Source organism: Zingiber officinale, chromosome 6B (genome assembly GCF_018446385.1).
Source record: "Zingiber officinale cultivar Zhangliang chromosome 6B, Zo_v1.1, whole genome shotgun sequence".
Lineage (NCBI taxonomy): Eukaryota > Viridiplantae > Streptophyta > Magnoliopsida > Zingiberales > Zingiberaceae > Zingiber > Zingiber officinale.
The window spans coordinates 73,651,081-73,672,698 of record NC_055996.1 but is presented as its reverse complement, the minus strand read 5'-3'; the positions used below and the strand labels follow the sequence as shown (position 1 = coordinate 73,672,698).

The following is a 21,618-nucleotide window of genomic DNA, read 5'->3' as shown; positions in this document are numbered from 1 at the left end:
CAAATTAGTTGTGAGCACGAGAAAAGCATATGACGGCTCTGTAATTTAATTTCTCAGAGCTGACCTATGTGTTCTTGATGGCCTCCAAAGCTTTCGTCAGTGTGGATGAAATAGATGGTCCAGACAGTTTAATATAATGCAATCTGTCTTTGTCGTGTGTCTGAGTGATTGGATAGGTATTGCAAGGTTTTTACTGAGTGATTAGAGACGTCACTGTCCAATATCGCTAGCAGAGAGATTGTTGGCAACTGTGTAAAGTTTGTCAGTGCGTGCGAAGGGTCCTGTTGTTTACGATTTTGACTGCGACACGCCACCAAAAGACGAAGAACCATTGTTTTTTTTTTTTTGCAAAAATCAAAAACCGCAATATGATGCCTCCTTTTGAAAAACAATAAATCAAATAGTTATTAACAGTCAATTGAGGATTTAAAATTTAGAATTTATATATTATAGAACTTAGGGTTCAGTAGCTATATAATATTTTTTATTATTATTTAAAATAATTTAGATGAAATTTAAATAATTTTAATTAAATTAATAAATAACATTTTAATATAATAATATAGAGATTTTAAATTTAAAATTCTAAATCTTAAACTAATCCTTACTTTAGAGCTACCGGATAACTTCTATACGACCTAAATTTTGAATTCTAAAGTCGCTTAAAAAGTATTTTTGAGATAAAAATATTAAATGGGCGTTTTTTTTAAAATTTTTTATTAAAAAAAAAAAACAGGAGCGGCGCCCCTTTTGATTTTTGATTATTTTTTTTAAAAGAATCTGATACATTTCTCCTGTTAATGTGATACATGAACAGTTGAATCAGATCGCCTACAGCAGCAGAAATCGAGCCACGCACGCCGTTGCGGCGAGGATTAATGCGTGGCACAAGAACGAGAGGCTGTTCGCCGAGGGGATTGCGTCGTCGGTGGCCAAATTTGCGAGCCAAGGATCGTCGCCGCCTAGCATCATGCCGTCCGCCGGCCTTGACGTTGACGTCGAACTACTGCCACTGCTAGTTGTTGTGAAAGTTGATGACGGCGAGGAAGAAGAATTTCTTGATGACTTCACGCTGTTTTTGGTGATCGGGAAAAGATCGGAGATTGATTATGCTTTCGTACAAGAATGAAATGGAAGGGGAAAAAAAAGCAATTTTAAAGGTGATTGTTTGTGCACCTTGGAACGGAAAGAGGGCAGAAGGTGATGGTGTAGTCTGCGCCGCCGGAGCAAGTGAAGATACTGGTGGGGTCGTCGAAGGCGTAGCTGTAGGAATTGGGGCACGCCGCCTTGAAGACCTGCGAGTAGACGGTCGGCCGGCAGGTGGCCGAGCTGGCGAAGGCGCCGCTGCAACAGTACTCCGGCTTGCCGAAGGCGTCGCAGGCACTGCGGCACGCGCCGCTTTGCCCCGCCACCCGCAGCTCCGCCGGGCAGCGCTGGCCCACGTCGACCAGGCAGCCGGCTGCGGGGCACCCCTGGCCATCGCTGGCCTCCACCAGCACCGGCAGGTTGTAGCCGTCCACTAGGCTGACGTCGTAGAAATCCCGCCCCGCCGCCGCCGACGCCAGGGTGAACTCCGCTAGCGTCGTCGGCAGGGCGGCTCCGGCACCGTCGCACTCCACGCGGCCGGTGCCGCAGTCCCCGGTGGCGCAGCTCCAACCTCCGGCGCTGCCACCGGCAGAGCAGCCGGTGCGGGCCCAGAACCGGCCGGACCAGCCGCCGGGGGCTGCGACGGCGCGAGACGCGGAGGAGGCCAGCTCGAAGCCCGTGGTCTGCAGCCGGGGCCTACCGGCGTTGGAGAGAATCCCCGGCCACACTGTCTCGCCGCACTTGTTCACAAATGTGAACGTCGCGCCTTCCCCTGCGCCACCAAACCAACCGCAAACTGTTTCAATTATCCAACAAACAAAAGATTTCCAACAAAACCAAAGATCTTCATTACCTCCATGGAAACAACAGCACAGGAAAAGAACAAGAAGAAGAAGAAGAAGAACGGCGAAACGAAGCATAATCGCTGCAGAGAATTAAAACAAGAACCGATCAATTCTGTCGCCGGAGAACGACGATGAGCAAGGAAGGAGAGATTGTGAAGAAGCAGCACCACCCATCAATTATCAACTACATAAATACGGAAAAACAGTGAGAGGATCGAAAAGCTCGATTTATAGCAAAGATTTGGCTTTTTCTCCAGTTAGAAAAAACAAATAGGGAATCACTGGGCCTGATCAAATTTAAGTGATGCATTTAAAGTTAATTTCAGTGCAACAAAAAAGAGCAAAGTAATGAAATTGCTCGACATCGTTTCCTGATGGCAAGAATAAAGAATGTAACCTTAGTTTTGTGATGGAGCAGATAATTTATAGGTTCAATAACAAATGTACAACAAAATCAAACTAGTTCCTTCTACGTTTGCGTCTATTTGTTCCCTTAGTTTTGTGATGCCTCCTTTTGTTGGTGTTTTGGTTATGTTCTTGGCCCCTGCATTTTCTCTTCCCAAGAATGCTGATAGTGGTTGTTAGCTCCTTGAGCTTCTTGTTGCATTTATCATCAAATGCTTTCTTGTCGAGTCTTACCGAATCTTGCTTCATCTTTTCGCCGTAGTAATTTGTTACGAGTTTGTGAGCCAATTTCAATAGAAGATGACCCTCAATTGCATGAGGAATAGGCCTGTGGATGCAATCAAATGACAAGAAAAAATTGATAGTGAATGGAGAATTACAGAACATGGAAGAAACACATGGCTTGACAAAACTTGAGAAATAAAACTTATATGAAGATTTGGCGAAACAAAGAGACTCTTGTATACTGATGTGTAGCACCAATCTCAAAATAGTTTGGTTTGATAAAATCTCACTGTTTGATGATAGCAGGTGCCGGGAGCGACGATTCAGTTATACATTTATTTATAGTGACTGCCACAGTTTGATCAAGATGACATTGTCTTTATTTTGTATTAAAAGGGTGTTGCATTTCAATTTTTTCAAATGATAGATACGACAGCCCTTAGACACTCACATTTAGGTGAAAGCATGTCTCAAACCAAGACCTTGGCAATAACTTCGAAGACCTTATTAACCGAGCTAGTTGACACCCCATGCTACAGCACTGATAGAAAATGTCACGATTTGATTTTGTTGTATGTTGGCACTATAAACAGATGTCACAGACTAAGTACAATTTTGCAAGGTGCCACGAGTTGATTCTATTAGGCATTCCAGTTCCTTATATAAACTAAAACTATTCCAAGATTAGCATTGCATGTGTAATTATTGGAAATTGCCTTAACTAAATCTCTGATGAAGGGGATTCTAGTATAAAATTTTGTAGAAACTCACCTATTGAGATGCGCTTGCCTCTTTGATATCAATGTCTCATGCCACAGTCCTGGCACTGGTGGAATATGTTTTTTGCTGATGGACTGCCATTAAACAAGTTATTACATAAGTCAGCAAACTCAGACGAAGAATATAAAGAGTGCAGGACCATCTTTACCTTATTGGGTAAGGTGATGCCATCTGGTAGTCTGGCAATATGAGTTTGGATAGAAGGAGCTTTGAAATACGTGGATCTACAAGCAAAAACAATTTCAAGGATTAAAAAAAAAATCTCCACGACCAAAAGCAGGCAATAAGCAAGATATGCACCTAATTCCTCACATGGTTTTGTTTTGAGTTATTGCTTCCATGCCCTCGACAGGTGAATAAATCTCAAAAGAAAACATTGTCTTATCTGAAATATAAATGAGTCCGTTCATCCCATCACTGCAGAGAAACAAGCATACAAAATATTTACTCCATGGAGATCTTAACATTAAAAACAAATACGAAAAGCATAAAAGAAATTGGCAGAAAGAAACTCCAATTTCTAACAGGATCAATCAAACATGGTGAATATAGCAAATTCTCAAGGTTATTCAGAAATCTTATTATAGATGCATAAAGAACTTGAGAAAAATGGTTCATGAAAGAAAATTTCAGGAAAAACCCATTCTGAGTCCAGGTTAACCTATATCTACCCTCAACATTGTAGTCATCTAATGTAAATAACACTTTGGTGAGATATACAACTAATGTGAGAAGGGTCAGATATGCCACGATATACTAGGAAGTGTCACCAAGGCCAACAGCCATTTTCGTTCTCTGTATTACACATGGATACATTGTCAAATCATTTTTTCCCCTTCCACTTCAATACTGTGAAAATAATTTCATTGAATATGCACAAGCTATTAGTACTATGGCTCTACAAAGATGAGCAATTTATCATTTCTAACAAGAACTCGGAAAACTTAAGCCACACTCCCTAATTGATCTAGTTAATCAAATAAGAAAAGCAGAGGAAAGGAATAGGATATCCTCTGACAGGAGGTATAATGCTTATGATAATTCAGCCATTCGTAACCAATTTAGCATTTTTGCTAAAAAAATATAGTGAGATATCTATGCTGACAAAGAACCTGATTTCCGGATCAATTCTCTTTTTGAGTTTGGCCTTTCCCAGTTTTGGATTATCCTTCTTCCTCTGATAAAAGGATAGGATCTTTGATGTTAATGGATGCGAGAAATGAACAAAGAGCACATCCATAGTCCAGCTGTTTCTTTCCTTTTCCTCCTCCTAGAAACTTGAGGATCAGCTTGAAGGATGCAAGAACCCAAAAAAACACCACTGAAACAAAAACCCATGAGAACACAAACAAGTGTATATTACCGTTAGCGTGTCTTCAACTCTTTTTATTTCTGCAAGAAGTCGTGATTCATCAACAAATGGTAGTTTACATACAGCCTGGATAAGTAAATGAATTAGAGTGCATAATTAGTCTAGATAGAACAATCATATAGCAAATTATTTCTAACTCTAATATTTGCCACAAACATGTACGTTTCCTTGCTAAAAGGACAATAGAACTATTATATATATATATATATATATATATATATATAGATAAACAGTTATTTGCTAAGACTATGTGAAGAAAACTTTAACAATGGCCATCAGTGTCTTTCTCTGTTTCTTATATTCCTTACCTCCAATAAACTGACACAGAGTAGAGGGAGGGGAAAGAGAAATTATTGTTTACCACCCTGAGAAAAATAAACTGAAATTTGACAAAAGAAAGGCACCACAGATCTCACATCTCAATGATGTAGTGAAGAATGTTCCTTTACTACCTACTATTCTGTAAATGACAACTTTTAAAATACTTTTCAGAAACTAGCATTTCCACATCTCCTTTAGACTTTAGAGGTTAAACTGAACATGAAAAAAAAATAGAAGACAAAAATTGCTCAAGCATTAAACTGGGAAAAGACAAAAAGTAATGAAAGGGCAATTTCAGTTGATAATAACAATATATTATGACTATTAATATTTAGTTAAAGTTATATCAAGATCTAAATATCATGTCATTTCAATAGGTATGCCTGTGTCTCATTCTGCAAATCAACTGAGAGAGGTGAAGTACTGGCATGGATGAACATGACCACCCATGCCGATCTATCTTGGCCCATACTGGCTGAAAAAAAGAGGAATTTTTATGGAACAGGCCAAAACAGATCGAACCTCAACTGATACTGGGGGGACTAAAGTTGCATGCATATGACTGAAACAAGTAAAACAAACCGGCAAGTTGATAATAGAATCAAAGGCTACTTGGAATTTTAATTGGAAGGCAAACAATACAATGTCAGTTGTATATGGAATAAATACATCAACTTAATTACGAAAAGATGTGGAATGTAAAAAAACCTGCCAAGAGAAACGCTTGCCATTCAAATCAAGCTCAAAATCTGCAGAAACCCAACATATCAAATCAGCAAATGAATATTTCAAATGAAATACATACAGAATCATTCAGTTGAAAGCAAACCTGCTGGATAAAAATCAATTATTGAAGAAGACGGATTGATCATCAAATCCTTGTAAGATGAAGGCAGTGCGTGTGCACTAAACATGCATAACATGAGCCATGAAATAGGATAAGATGCAGAATAGAAAGTATCAAATTCCCAATTCAAATCAGCAATAACCTTGCAGCAGGTAGTACACCCATGAGCTGATCAAATGGCTTGAACGGAACACCAATTTTAAACTGGATCTCTAAGTTCTTCAAACCAACAAAATCAGATGCGAATGGAGCATAGTGATGTGGATAAAACCTGAAAAATGAAATTCTTTTACAAGACAAAATCAGACTGGAGGAGAAGCACCTAGTCTTAGAAGTTAGAACCCAAGAGCGTAAAGAAAACAAAATAAAAGAATAAACTGAGAATGACTGAATTTAACTATAAACTTCAAATGAGTCCAATTTATAACTTCAGTTGAGTCTAATTTATAACTTAAGTTAACTGGCTATTAGATAATTAAGCTAATTGGTGGCGGCATTGTGCATAGAATTTCTAGTCATGTTAAATTTATAGCTGCATTTGATCAAGACCTTTGCAAAGGGCAGTAGTAGAAACAACACTTTAGTTAGAGCATGAGGCTCTTGAGGCCAAAGGTGTATTATAAATAGACGTATTATTCATTTGGAACAAAAGCCTATACAGAAATTAATCAGAACCTAAACTGTACCATAATGGTGCAACAGCACACTGAAGAATCTACCGAGCTAGTTTGATTGGTACCAACAGAAGCATAAACCTGTATTAGGCATGTGCATGTATCATGTATGCATGTATGCATCCAAGTACGCATGTATATATTTCTACATGTTACATGAATGTATCTGCTTCCATGGGCAAGTGGTTCAGTTGGTGCTTGGTAAAGCACAATCTGAGAGCTCTAATATGATCCAGACAACCTTAGTAATACATCAACACATCTACTATTCATGTATCACAATTTTCTTATTAAAAAATTGTAAATGAAATAGATAGGGCCGCAAACAAAGCTTAACATCATCATGAAGCCATGTTTGTCAAAAATATTTGAGATCAGCTACAGAAATCTTATCCCTCACAATTGAACTCTATCCAAGGAAACATGATTAGTAATATCCACATGAATGAATAGATAAAATCTGCGCCCACTCGAACTAGTATAAACAGGTAATCAAACCCAACTTTAATTGATGAGTTATTGTGGGAGCCAATTTAAAACCCCTACGTAGTTGACATCACAAGCTCTAGACATCCTTTGTGAGGAATTTACACCCTCAAGCCACAGCTGCCTTCAAGTGGCCTCAACATGCTTACTATGGGCACTCATTAATCATAATGAGACATGTTTCATCCAAAGCTTCATCTCAGCCCATGCACACATTCCAAATGGAAGGATGAGATGTTCTAATGAGCACATACACAACAATTTAATTTTATCCATTTTCCTATTGTAAGAGAAAGCAATACTGCAAAATATAAAAACCAAATCCTTTTATGGCACAAAACCTCAAGTAAGATTAAATTAAAATAAGTAAAACAATCAAGTAACATTTCTGTGAATCAAAGAAATCAGTAGATCTGTTGAATAATGCAAATGGGAGATAGTAAATAAATGAACTTGTCTGCTAGTTACATTTTTAATCAAGTTGAGTTGACTGAAAATAAATTAATAATCATTATTACATTCCTGAAAAATAAAGAAAAACTAAAAACAGACAATAAAAAATTCTCAACACAAACCATTGCCATGAACAGACACCTTGATAATAATAGTGCATGACCCAGCAGATACCTTCCACATAGTGTTTTACCTGCAGCCAATACACATTGTTATATGAATAGTTGGGCTCCAAGTAAAAAATTTATTTATTATAACCAAACCCGACAAATAAAAATAATCACTGAATTCTGGAGTAAATGTCAAATGTTAAAGGACCAAAATCTCATGATCATAAGATTAAATAGGATACGAATTATAAACTGAATACAATATAAATGAAGAATTACTGCATGAGGATCAACTCAAATAAATCAGCAATATAAATTGCTCACTGTATTTTGCTTCACTCTTTGGCATTCATCTTTAGAGTTGACTTCAAACTTCTCTGAGTAGTACTTTTCCTTCCAATCTTCTTCTCCCTGCCCTACCTGTCCTTAAAAGACCAAAAGAGCAATAAGGAATGAGTTGCATAAACATATTCAGTATCGTTTGATGTAATTAGCACCAGCTTGCAGAAAAAGCATAAAGAGAACAATAAAATAACCTGAAAATGTTCTGCAGTGGCACATGATATTCTATCTGATATATTTCTGCCAAATGAATTTGAAGACCTCTCAAAGCTCTCCATCCATGCCTACATCATAAATTCGTATTTATAAAGTTGTTCCCGAAAACTTATGATAAAAGCTATTGAAAATGGATAGTGAGGACAACAAGATTGTAAGAACATTAACTTACACATTCTACTTGTGGCTCAATTGCCATGGAATTAGGACCCTTGGAATGACTATTTCTTTCTTTCTGTAACTGTAGATATGCAAGTTGCAATTTGTAAGACATAATTAGTTGTTTAGTCAAGAAACATAATTAGTTATTTATTCAAGAAACTAAGATTACAAACTAGGCTGTGGTGAAAGGCTGAATAGCCTAAATTTGATAGCATGCTACTAGGACCTAATTTATATCCCTCTATCTGTTAATTGCAATTTAGTATCACACGTAGCTAAGTCTGCCCTTAGTCATGTTGCATTTAAGTCTTATCCAATCATGTATTCTCAACTTTGATATGCTTTAATAGTATCTGGAAGAAATATCAACTACATCCAAGTTTATATTAACCACATCTATCATTCATATACAATTAATCCAAGTCATTTGATTTTTCTACAGATGTGTGCACTCTGTCAAATAATCCATAACTAAACAAGAAACATAATTGCGAAATTTCTGAGAATTATTCCTTACAAACAGTATGACACGCATTCATCACTGTTACCAAGGTGCATATTAACATCTAGGGTAAACTAATGGAAGTGCAGGGATAGACTTTTCCAAAAAAATGCAAGGAAAACAATTCCGTTTATGATTGAAGCTAAAATTTCAGGGTTATAGAAACAGTAAGACACCTGGACCCGCTTTCGAAAGATGGCACTTTCATGAGATCCAACAACTTGAAGAAAGTGTTCAACTCGCTCTAGATTCACCTACAAAAATAAGGAATTCAAGTATTTGCTGTTGCCACACATTACACCAATTTGAACGACAAGTTCATATTAGAAATGAGATAATGATGATATTATTTTTACAATACATATGCAGTTAAATTAATCATAGATCTCAAAAATATTGCCTTTTACCTATAAATAAAAAAAATCTCTATCTAAATAGTAGAGGTTGCAAAGTAATAGTTGAAAATGAAAAAAAGGCATCGAATTAAATTTATCTAGTGAAACTCCAAAAGAGCCGGTTAGACAGTAATAAGTAATCCCTAAATTGTTCTACGCGGTTGATGTTGTGAATACTATTCTAAAATGAAAATTAAAGGAAATAAACAATTAAAGCGATCTAGCAAACCTCAAAAGAATTTGTTAAATAGCCACCCATTGCAGCAAATTCCTTTTTATAGACCATCGTAAGAAGATCAATTGCTCCCTGTATGATTATTAAAGAGATTGAAGGTATCAACTTGTCAACAAGATGAATCAAACAATTACAACTATTATGAAATCAATAATAAACTATTGTAGTACTGTATTCACCAACATTATATCAAAAAAACATTGATCTATAAATTCACTAAAGAATAAGAAAGACATAAGAATATCAAACCTCTGAAATTTCGAGAGAAGGAACATGGGGAAGAAAGTCATTTCCAACAAACAAACAAATGAAAACGAAATCATCAATCAAACGCTCCAAGTCAATCTTCATATTTGCACCAAATACTTTCAATTCGTGCTGCAAATAGTCTCTTAAAATCCATATATTGAGAAACTGCACAAAATTACAAATTTTAGATATATTTCATAGATATAATAACTGGAATGAAGGCTATAAACAAAATCAAACAGAAATTCCAATATGAACTAAAGTGTGAGGGAAGATGTGTGGAGATGGAGGGCTTCTATTGTCAACTTCATTCATTTTTTGCATTAATAGGATCTCCTAGAATTTTTAGTTTGTAATATTAAAAGCCTTCAATGGAAAGTTCAAAATGTCGATGTACTTTTTTTTTCTTGTGACAATATGGACATCACATTCCATGCTGAATATTTTTGAACAATTGCACTAACATAGTATTCACTTAAAGTACCAGAAGAATCCTCCGAAGTGGTTCCTAGCATGATTCAACAAAAGGACAAAAGCAAAGACAAGCCATGCTAAGCGACACCAAGTGTAGGTACAACTAGGTGAATCTCCATATCAACCTCCATATCATATTGCACAGGTTTTGCTGACTAGAATTACAGGAGATAAAAGGCCACCCAAAAAAGCATTGGTTATTGTTGACCATTTGGACTCAAAATGACCACTTTGAATCTTATCCTCTGCACGTGTCCTCTACCTCCTTATTTATTAGCTCAATATGACCATAATAACTAGCTGTAAGGTATCACTTTTTTCATGCAACAATTCAGTTGTGAAGATCACAATATAGGTCAAAGTAAAGATATTTTTGAGAAACAATTCAACATTAGTTATAGGTTATAACATCTTTATCTATACTCAAATAGCACTTTATACAAATCACTCACTTATTTTAGTTGCAGGAAAAACATCTTGTTAGCCTTCACAGCTAAATTCTTGCCTAAGGAAAGTGTCATGAATATTTGTTTACAGTTCAACTTAACATTCCCCATGCTTCCATATTAGGCTACAGATATGTTTTAAAGAATTAAAACTAAGTAGAAAGATTTTGAACGTGATGTTATCAAAATTTTCAACTAATATAAACTTGTAGGTTATATTTCCAAAAAAAATGATCAAGAATAAAGATGAAGCTATTTTTCAATGAAAGTACAAGTCTAATGGCAGGTATAGAGGTTGGAGTAAGTCAAGCACAAACCTGGAACTTCTTTCTTGAATCTTCATAACCAATGTCATGATTGGACTCTTTTCCTTCTTCTCCTTTATTTGAACACTTCTTTTTGTAAACAGATTTTGAATTTCTTTGATCAAATTTTGCAACACGTACATCCTACATAATCAACTAAATCAACAAAATTTGGAACCAAAATCAGGTGTATGTAGAACATGTAATGTTTGCAAGAACAAACCTCTCTTAAAATAGAAAAATGTATCTCGTGTGTTGCTAGAGCAAGCATTATCAAGTCAGCATCCTGAAACAAACAACATTTTTAAGCTAATAAATATAGTAGTGAAACAGTAAAAACAAATTGACTGAAGGAATATAGGAGATGGTTTACCAAACCATACAAACAATGTCTTGTGTTTGGATCAAAACCAGGAAGATTTCTCTGGGAGCGAATATATGCTGCTATTTTGTGTTCACCCTCACCCGGCACACTAGCATCAGAAAGAATGACCTATGGAACACACTGATATTAAATAGGTATGTTGCACAAACATACACAGTTAGTAGAATTGACTTGAGTTATACCTTAACACTCCGCCATCCAGGATCCTTGTTCAATCTCAAACAAATATAGTACCGAAGAGCAGACGACAAACAATCCATGAACAAAGTTCCAGGCGTGATGACATTAGAATCCATTTTGCTCGTTTGTTGATGACAAAATTTCTCAAGATGCGATTCAAACTCATCCTTCAGCTTCTCTGCTTCTGCTTCCTGGGGATTTTATTCCCAATAAGAACCAATGTATGTACTTGAGAGCTTAAAAATTCAAATTTCATAAGAATCCAACCGCATCTGCAGCATCTTTAGCAGCCCTAAACCTCCTCGCCCGTTGCTGGTTCATCTTTGCTCTGGGTGCCACTCCATCTATAAAATCCAGCAAATTAACAGTTAACAACGAAACATTAATTCACTTCAAAATTTGATCTTTCACGATCTTAACTCACCAACTGCCATGTACAGGAGCTTCCGGGGACGAATCATGGAGAAAATGTGATCAATGTAAGCAAAAATAGCTTTGTAGACTTCATCATACGACTTGGGAGCAGGCTAAAGAATAGACGAAGCAGATCAGCAAAGGAAACAACTTTGCGATAATCCGATAAACCCACACCATACTGAGATTTACCCGGTCTTCCGGATGGAAGCAAGGGTGGACGATGCCGTTCATATCCAGGTAGAGGTTGTCGAACTCGACGCCGTTAGGGTTCGGCCTGGTAGTGTCTACTGGGATCCGGACCCCATTGACCATTTTGGCAGTTTCTTCGCAGACCTGCACCACGGAAAGGGGGTAACGGTCGGCCAGCCACCGGTAAAAAGCCGGAATTCCCATCTAAACCGACGAGCAATCCCCGATGGGTTTAGGGTTTTGGAAGCCTTTCAAGAAACAGAAATGGCGGCGGGCGATGAACAGGACGTTATTTTCCATATGAAATATAAGAATTAGGAGCGGAGGCGGAGGAGCTAATGTACCTGTTACCAGAGGTGATGGGAACCTCAGAGTTTTTTATTATTATTATTTTTTAAAGAAAAACAGGGTCTTAAAAACCGGAAACAAATTATATTAAATAAAATATGTTTTACTATAATATTAACATAAAATATTGCTTCACAATATTTTATCATATTGAATTAATAAACTCAGTCAAAAATATTATTGGTGATGCAATGATTAAGCAGGCCCCACCCTACTGCTATATAGAGGTCAAAGTCAAGATAATCAACGGGTAAATATTGTTGATCGATCGGACGAGTTATATGTCGATCGGGGGTTGAACATTGATCCATCGTCTTAGGCACAGGGAGTAATCAAATCGACACTCAAGGGATGCGTAGAAGCCGAGCCGAGTGGCTCCCTCGCTCGGCCTAACAGCAGAGTTCACATCAGTTGAGCATACGGACAGTGAGTTCCGGCCGAGTGGCCTTCCCTCTCGGCCCGGCGACAGAACAAGACAGCGGATTCCGACCGAGAGGTTCTCCCGCTCAGCGCGACAGCAGACTTTTAGTCGAGCGGCTATCCCGCTCGGCGTGGCAACAGATAGCACAGGGATAGCATAATTCTAGCTGAGCGGCCATTTCGTTCGGCCAAATAATAAACACAGTGGGATATCCTTCGACATCCTTTTGGGAGCTAGTGTCACTGACAGGCCGCATAGTCAGACAGAGGATCGTACGCCGAAAGTTTCCACTGTCACTTCAGAGATATGCTCGGTCCGTTAAGGTACTGTCTCAGGGACACTATACTAACATATCTTTTCAGGGAAAGTTTGAGAAAGTGTGCCTGCTTTGAGAAGCGTGCACACACGCTACAGGAGCCCTATATAAAGGGGGGTCCAAGCATCGACGGAGGTATACTTTTCTCGTGATTTCTACTGTTGCGCTACAGTTCTCTTTGTTTCTTCTTACTCCATCGGAGAATGACTTGAGCGTCAGAGGGTCATTGCCGGGGACCCCTTACCTGGCTCGACACTGACATTGCTTGTGTTGCAAGCGAGAGCGAAGTCCACCAAAAATCAGTAAGAGTGTCACGTCTCCAACATCCGTCTCTCCGATTTTCGGACAGCATCGATTGGTTGACAATTCCAAAAATGATTTATTTAATAATAATATAATACTTTGTCACTTTGAATTTTCCCATTAATATAGATTAAAATATTTTAACTTTTAAATAATTTAGAGTAAATATGAAAATGGAAACATCATATAAAAAATTGCCACTTTTATTTTTATTATGTCTGTAATAAATTTTATAATATTTAAATTGAAAGATGGGTGAGACTTTAGTTAAGTGCTTAATTCACAATTGCACCAATATTTTATTGAGACATTTATATTTACTTTTAACTATTATAAAGATTAACAGGATACTTTAACTAAAACGCTCCGTGACCTTTTAGACTATAGTATTTTCCCACTTTTCAAAGGCACATCCTACTTTAATTTTTATAAAAGACACGTCTAATTTCTAAATTACGCTTTCTCTAAATAAAAATAAAAAATTTAATTTTCTTTATTTAAACTAAAATAAATTGAATCGAATCGAGCAAACGGGACGAAGAAAAAAAATTAATTATTTTATTAAAGAGTTTTATAAAAAAAGTTATTGATGAATTAAAAAGTTTACTTTTTTTTAAATACTTCATTAAATTTATAATGATTTCCTAAATTTATCTATAATTTTAATTTTAATTTTGAAGATTTATTTTTTAAAAAAAATAAAATGATAATAAATAATAAACTCATGATCTCCTAATTTTATTTCACTTTGTATTGATCTTCCCTTATAGTTAGATAGTAAATAAAAAAAATATCTTTTAATAGAATTTTTCAACTTTTTATTAAAAATCCAAAATAAAAAAAATAAAATATAGATATATTTAAAAATTATCTTGAATTTAATGACGTAATTAAAAAAAACAGTTTTTTAGTGTCATGAAAGTTTTTGTTTTTCTTTCTATTTTAATTTAGGATTGAAATAGGCGAGAAAGGTATTTTGGGAATTAGGTACAAGGACTTACGAGTGTGTACTCATACCTCGAACATAGGAGGGTGAATGCTTAATGCTTGGTGTATAGGACTTGGGCTCGAGACTACACGGTGCTTGACATTGGATGTTTGAGATCAGGGAAAATAAGAATAAGAGGGTGAATGTTCGAGTCAAATACCATGGATGATCAAATCATCAATCAATGAATAGATCGACATGTGCATTCTCTGAAAATTGCCAGTGAAGAGGATGAGAGAATCTGAAAAGCACTTCAACAAAAGAGTTAGAATAACACCAAAGAGGCATCCGGGCAAATCACTTTGACACTAAAATTAGGATTTGCTTGAGATATAAAACTATGGAGGAGGAAGAAAAAGAGAGAGAGCTCTTAGTGGAGCCAAGGGGAGTCCTCTTGCACTTACCTTCTCTATGGTTTACATAACTATCATAAGAGCATCTCTATGTCAGACGCTAGAATCCTTCATTATTCTCGTATGAGCTAGTGAAGAGACCAGATCTGACATACATTAGTTGCCACTTCATTCACCAACATTATGTGTTTGAAGGAGGACATCCATGAGACTAAATCTGATAACCACTTGACCATCTCTCATTCATCTAGTGCTGCGTATTCTAGAATATTTGCAGTCATTGTCTGCATCTCTACGAAAAATGACCTCATCATGTTGATGTGCTTTCAACGGACCCTCTATAGAGTAGGACGAATGACAAAATAATGTTGATGTTGAGTGACATTGAGGATAAATGAAATCGACGACCCATGCTGAGACAAAGAGGATGTCGGGATCCAAGACCATATCTGACAATCACTTAATCACCTTTCCATTCATCTGATGCCATATGTTCTAGAATATTCACAATCATTGTTTACATCTCCAAGAAAAATGACCTTATCAATGAGGCGATTACACTGCCTTCTTATTCACATGTCCATCACGTGTTTTCAGTAGACCCTGCAGATTGTGAGTTCGATTTGAGGATAGGTGATGAACATAACATTAATGTTGAGTGGCATTAAGGATAAATGAAGTTGACGACCAAGGTCAAGACAGAGGTAGGGAGGATGTCAACGATTAAGTGTTGGTGCAAGGTGCACCAGAATCAAACCTGAGTTTTGATGTTGTGAAAGGTTCAAGTTAAGTCTTGTTATGATCTGATATTTGGCTAAGTGTGCAGGCTATTTACTCAATCAGGAAAGCCCTAGTTATGGTCAGATAGTATAGTCCAAACAGGTTTGGAGGACCTAACGTTTGACAGGTAGGTTGAGGTAAATAACTGGAGGAGCGACAGTGAGGTCGGGTTCCTGAAGGGAACAACCTAAGGTCACTGATCCAACTGAAGAAACCGAGAAGGTTTTCAAGTTGAGATCAAGACAGTCCTAACTATTATACTCATGCATATTACTATTATAACTGTGCTAACTTTGTTTTGCAGGAATATTCTTGTTATATCAAACTAACTTTGTGTTGCAGAATCATATGACCCCTTAGACTTCAAATGGTCATAACTTTTGACTCAGAACTCAGAATTAGGCTCTGTCAGCGGCCACGCGACCAGAACTCAGAAACCTTCAATTTACCAAGGGTTCAGTCGACTGAACAGGAGGTTCAGTCGACCGAAAAAGGCTTTTTATCATTCAACCGAACAGGCAAAAATGGCAAAGCAGATCAGGATTGCAAATATGGCATCACAACATGATCGGTCGACCGAAAATGAGGTTCAGTCAACCGAACAGAAAAAAGCATTAATGGAGCATTAAGTGTGAATCTTGGAGAGAAGGAAAGTCCACCGTTCGGTCGACCGAATAAGGTTATCGGTCGACCGAACCATTAAAGATCAGTTAATGCAAAAGATCGAGCCAACGTCAGACTCTAGCCAGGAAGGAAGGGAGCGGGTTCGGTCGACCGAACAGAGGGATCGGTTGACCGAACAACAATGACACTTATAAAAGGAGCTCTAGGTCTGAGGCTCAGCAACACTTCTTTGATCGTCTCAAGTTCTGTTCTGCAAGCAAACCGTGCTACAAGCCTTCATCAGCTCAGCAAGCCACAGTATCCGGAAGTGCCGACCAAAGCTTCAACTACATTTACTTGTCGGTATATTTTATATAAACTTGCATTGTAATTTACTTAAGCAAGATAGTAGGGTTGTTACTATCTTGCTCATTTGTATGATCTGCTTCTTTCCGAGGATCTCGGAAAGAAGAGCTATAGTGATTTGCCCATCGGTGCGATCAAGGATCGCGGGCCTTCGAGTAGGAGTCGAGCTAGGCTCCGAACGAAGTAAATGAACTTGTCCCTTTATATTTTCCGCTGCTTACTCGAATTGTTTTGAAATATGAAAAGAAAAGTTTTTAAAAGAGTACGATATTCACCCCCCCCCTCTATCGTACTCATCTGATCTATCAATTGGTATCAGAGCCTGGTAGCTCTGAAATTACTTAACCGTTTTTCGAGCAACTTTAAAAACTTTTTCTTTTGCTTTAAAAGTGTTTTATTTAATTCTTAAGTTTTTTTTTCTTTATCTCGCATTGCTAATCCCAAGACAAAAGTCTTGGAAATTCTTTTTTTTTCTCAATTTTTGGTGCAAGAACAAATGGTGCAATCCGAGGGATATTCGACCGTGCGTCCTCCGCTATTCGATGGAAGCGATTTCTCATACTGAAAAAAGAGGATGGAAGTTTTTCTCAAAACAGACATTGATCAATGACTTATTATCCGATGCGGCTACACATCACCAGTCAACAATCCAGAGGAATGGACAGAAGAAATAAAGAAGAAAGTACAAATTGATTCAAGGGCACTCAACACTCTACAATGTGGATTATCAAAAGAAGAATTCAAACGAGTCGGCCCCTTCGACAATGCAAAAAATTTGTGGGATAAGTTAAGTAAACTACATGAAGGGACAAATGATACAAAGGTAATAAAGCGTGATCTTTTATTAAATTCATTACTAAATATTAAAATGCAAGATGGTGAGTCGGCAAGCCAACTACACATGAGGATTAAAGACATCCTAAATGGATTGCATATCATCGGCCATCAACTTGAGAATCGCGATATCATCAGGTATACACTTAACTCATTCCCTCGAAACTCCTTATGGGCATCTATTATAGATGCCTATAAAGTTGCGAAGGATCTTTCCATTATTAAATTAAACGAACTATTTTGTGAATTAACATTACATGAGCAGACTAACTTGAGTCAAGCCAAGAAAGGGTTAGCTTTGTATGCAGGGCCAAACAAGGAAGCTAAGCCTCGAACAAAACCAGAACCAAAGCACTTGAGTCATATAACATTTATGGCAAAGACTGAAGAGTCCGAATCCGAGTCTGGAGATGAGTATGAGTCAGAGTCTGATGACGAGTCTGAGATAAGCCATGGATTTGCATCAGTTTCAAAAGGACACGATAAGGTAACTTTTAATTCGAAGACTGAAATGTTGAAAGTAATTAAATGCTTGTTTAAAAAATTAACAAAATCCGAAAAACAAAATAACTTGCTACTTAAGGAAATAGACCACCTTAAGGAACAAGTTAACTTGAGTAACTCGACTAATCAAGTTCAAGTTGGAACTTTGACTCAAGTTACAAAACTTGAGGAAGAAAATTCCAACTTGAAAAGACAAGTCGAGCAACTCAAGGAAATGTTGGAAAAGTTCGAACTGGGATCCAAGTGTCTAAATATGGTACTTGGATCGCAATGAGCTGTGTACAACAAATCAGGACTTGGCTACAACCCTAAACAAACAAACAAATCATATTTGTCTTTAATTAGTCAAAAAGTTAGAAGTCAAGTCCAAGCATGGGTCCAAACAAAATTTTTAATCAAACAAATTGAACCAAATCTATATTTGGTCCCTAAGAGTCAAATCTATTACTTAGATAGACCTTATCTAAGCTATGACTCAGGGGGAGCAAGTAGAAAAACAATACAACCAACTTGATTAACCAAACTTAATACTTAGGACTAGGTTTATTTCTGCTTAGAACGGTTAGATGAAAAAGGTTTACCAAACCCTATAACATAGCATCGGAATGGATTGGGATGATAGTACGTCAAAGAAGCTTTGTCGAAGGCATGTCTAGGCTGAATATGAAATTCTACCTGGTGCACTAGACTTAGTGGATCTGACCGAAGCTACCCCAGTCAAACATGGGCTAGTTAGACCAAAATTTAGTATTAAGTTTTTTGGGCGGGAACAGTTTGGAAAGCCTTTAGCAAGTGGTCTAATAATATCCAAGTAGGTCGTATGCCTCGCCACTGAACTGAAAGCTTATCCTTAGGACGCCTGCTTGATTAACCCAAAGCTAAGTTTGAATCTAACATGGGTTCAATAACCTTTCTCGAATAATTATTATCAAACCTAATTCAAACTTAAATTCATAATTAATTATCAAACATAATTCAAACTTAAATTCAAACTTAATAATTCAAACTTAAATTCATAATTAATTATCAAACTTTAATTCAAACTTGAATTCATAATTAATTATCAAACCTAATTTAAACTTAAATTCAAAATTAATTATCAAACTTTAATTCAAACTTAAATTCAAAATTAATTATCAAACCTAATTCAAACTTTAATTCATAATTAATTATCAAACTTTAATTCAAACTTAAATTCATAATTAATTATCAACTTTAATGCAAACTTAAATTCAAAATTAATTATCAAACCTTATTTTAAAACTTATTAATTAATTATTTTAAACTTTTTAAAACTTATTAAAAAATTATTTTAAAACTTATTAAAATTAATTAAAATTATTTTAAAACTTGATTAAAATGATTTTAAAACTTATTTTAAAACTTGATTAAAATTATTTTAAACTTAATTAAAATGATTTTAAAACTTATTTAAAATTATTAAAAAAAACTTAATTAAAATTATTGTAAAACTTAATTAAAACTTTTTAAACAATTATTTTAAACTTAATTAAAATTATTTTAAACTTAATTAAAATTATTTTAAACTTAATTAAAATTATTTTAAACTTAATTAAAATTATTTTTCAACTTAATTAAAATTATTTTTTAAACTTAATTAAAAGTTATTTTAAAATTATTTAAAATTATTTTAAAACTTAATTAAAATTATTTTAAAACTTAATTAAATTTCTTAAAAACTTAATTAAATTTCTTTTAAAACTTTATTAAAACTTAATTATTTTTTTTTTAAAAAATAAAACTTTGTTAAAACTTAATTAAATTTTAAACTTAAAATAATTAAAGCTTAACTTAATTTTAAATAACTTTAATTTATACAATAAATTATAAATAAATCAATAAATTTTTAATCTCAAACCTAATTTATTTTAATTAAAACAAAAATTAAATCATTAATTAATTTGAAGTTAATTAAATTAACTTTACAAATCTAATTAACACAAAATTCAAAATAATCGAAATTTAATTCTCAACTTAATCAATTAATTTATAAATTCTCTAATTTAATACATAAATTAATTCACGTTTAAATAATCTTAATTAATCTAATCTAATTAAAAATCAACGTTAATTAATTTTAATCAATTAATTATTAAGTTGCTTTAATTAATCTAAAATTGATTAACAACTTAAATTAATCATCGTATTTTATTAATTTAAATTTAATCCTAAATTAATTAATCTTAATCAATTCAAAACTAACCTTTATTAAGTTTAACTTAAATAATTAACTAAATTACTCCAAAACGTCAGTCTAACATATATTTTTCATATCTCGCTTGTTCTTTAGATTATTTAATTAAGGGGAGCATCAACATCATTTCAAAACCAATCTTTCCTAGAATTTTTCAAAATTCATATTTTCAAAACTTATTTCTTTTAGACTTATGGATTTTAAAATATATTTCAAAATTCTCTTTCCAAAATATTTCAAAAATTATATACTTATTTTCCTAAAAAAGTATAAATGTTCTTGATTAAAAATATTTTTTGCTTCAAAGTTTCTTCTTCAAAATTTGACTTAGATTTTAAAAAAAAAATTTAAAGACTAATTTAAAAACTTAGTTCACTATTTTCTCTTAAAAAATTTTCTAACTTCCAAAGTTTTTCTTAGATAATTTTTTAAAAATACATTTTCAAATAGTTTTAACTTAATAATTCAAAGCTTAGATATTTTATAAATTTTTATAAAAAATAAAGAAAAAAAAACCTTTTTTTTACTATTATTTTCAATCGAATAACTTCTAACTTATACTTAGAGAACCTTGATTTCAAAAATTTTCAAATCAGTTTTCTAACTCAAACTTAGTTTTTCTCTTAAACTATTTCAAACATGTTGGTATTATCCCTATTTTTTATGTGTGTCAAAGGGAGAGAGATAGTAAATTTAGGGGGAGTTATTGAACTCAAGGGGAGAGTTAAATGTTTGTTTACTTAACTCTGCATATTTTAAACTTAACTGTGAACCTTGATTGCCAAACATCAAAAAGGGAGAGATTATTGGTGCAAGTTGCACCAGAATCAAACTTGAGTTTTGATGTTGTCAAAGGTTCATGTTAAGTCTTATTATGATCTGATATTTGGCTAAGTGTGCAGGCTATTTACTCAATCAGGAAAACCCTAGTCATGGCCAGATAGTATAGTCCAAACAGGTCTGGAGGACCTAACGTTTGGCAGGTAGGTTGAGGTAAATAACTGGAGGAGCGACAGTGAGGTCGGGTTCCTGAAGGGAATAACCTAAGGTCGCTGATCCAACTGAAGAAACCGAGAAGGTTTCCAAGTTGAGATCAAGACAGTCCTAACTATTATACTCATGCATATTACTATTATAACTGTGCTAACTTTATTTTGCAGGAATATTCTTGTTATATCAAACTAACTTTGTGTTGCAGAATCATATGACCCCTTAGACTTCAAATAGTCATAACTTTTGACTCAGAACTCAGAATCAGGCTCTGTCAGCGGCCACGCGACTAGCACTCAGAAACCTTCAATTTACCAAGGGTTCAGTCGACTGAACAGGAGGTTCAGTCGACCGAAAAAGGCTTTTTATTAGTCGACCGAACAAAGGTTCGGTCGACCGAACAGGCAAAAATGGCAAAGCATATCAGGATCGCAAATATGGCATCACGGCATGATCGGTCGACCGAAAATGAGGTTCGGTCGACGGAACAAAAAAA

At 35.3% G+C, this 21,618-nt stretch overlaps 1 protein-coding gene across 9 annotated transcripts; it reads right to left on the bottom strand.

Annotated features, from left to right (window-relative positions):
- Window positions 1-728: 728 nt before the first annotated feature.
- On the bottom strand, window positions 729-12,393 carry LOC121992702 (thaumatin-like protein 1). 9 transcript variants are annotated; one of them, XR_006114982.1, is made up of 23 exons: window positions 12,102-12,393; window positions 11,920-12,022; window positions 11,763-11,839; window positions 11,498-11,686; window positions 11,304-11,423; window positions 11,154-11,216; window positions 10,943-11,074; window positions 9,706-9,870; window positions 9,451-9,528; window positions 9,003-9,080; window positions 8,335-8,403; window positions 8,141-8,230; window positions 7,929-8,024; window positions 7,617-7,687; window positions 6,024-6,152; window positions 5,864-5,940; window positions 5,743-5,783; window positions 4,705-4,779; window positions 4,454-4,611; window positions 3,642-3,758; window positions 3,490-3,565; window positions 3,333-3,415; window positions 2,220-2,664 (listed from the first exon to the last, which is right to left on the bottom strand). XR_006114982.1 is itself a non-coding variant. In XM_042547228.1 (23 exons), exons 1-23 carry the CDS (start codon window positions 12,303-12,305, stop codon window positions 2,391-2,393), a joined length of 2,553 nt encoding a protein of 850 aa, XP_042403162.1. In that variant the 5' UTR covers window positions 12,306-12,393; the 3' UTR covers window positions 2,220-2,390. The 9 variants fall into 9 exon arrangements, 5 of the variants coding, with proteins under 5 accessions (XP_042403164.1, XP_042403165.1, XP_042403166.1 ...); XM_042547228.1 differs by having other exon boundaries at window positions 3,654-3,758; XR_006114983.1 differs by having other exon boundaries at window positions 4,705-5,783; window positions 6,024-6,167; window positions 7,636-7,687.
- Window positions 12,394-21,618: the final 9,225 nt, after the last annotated feature.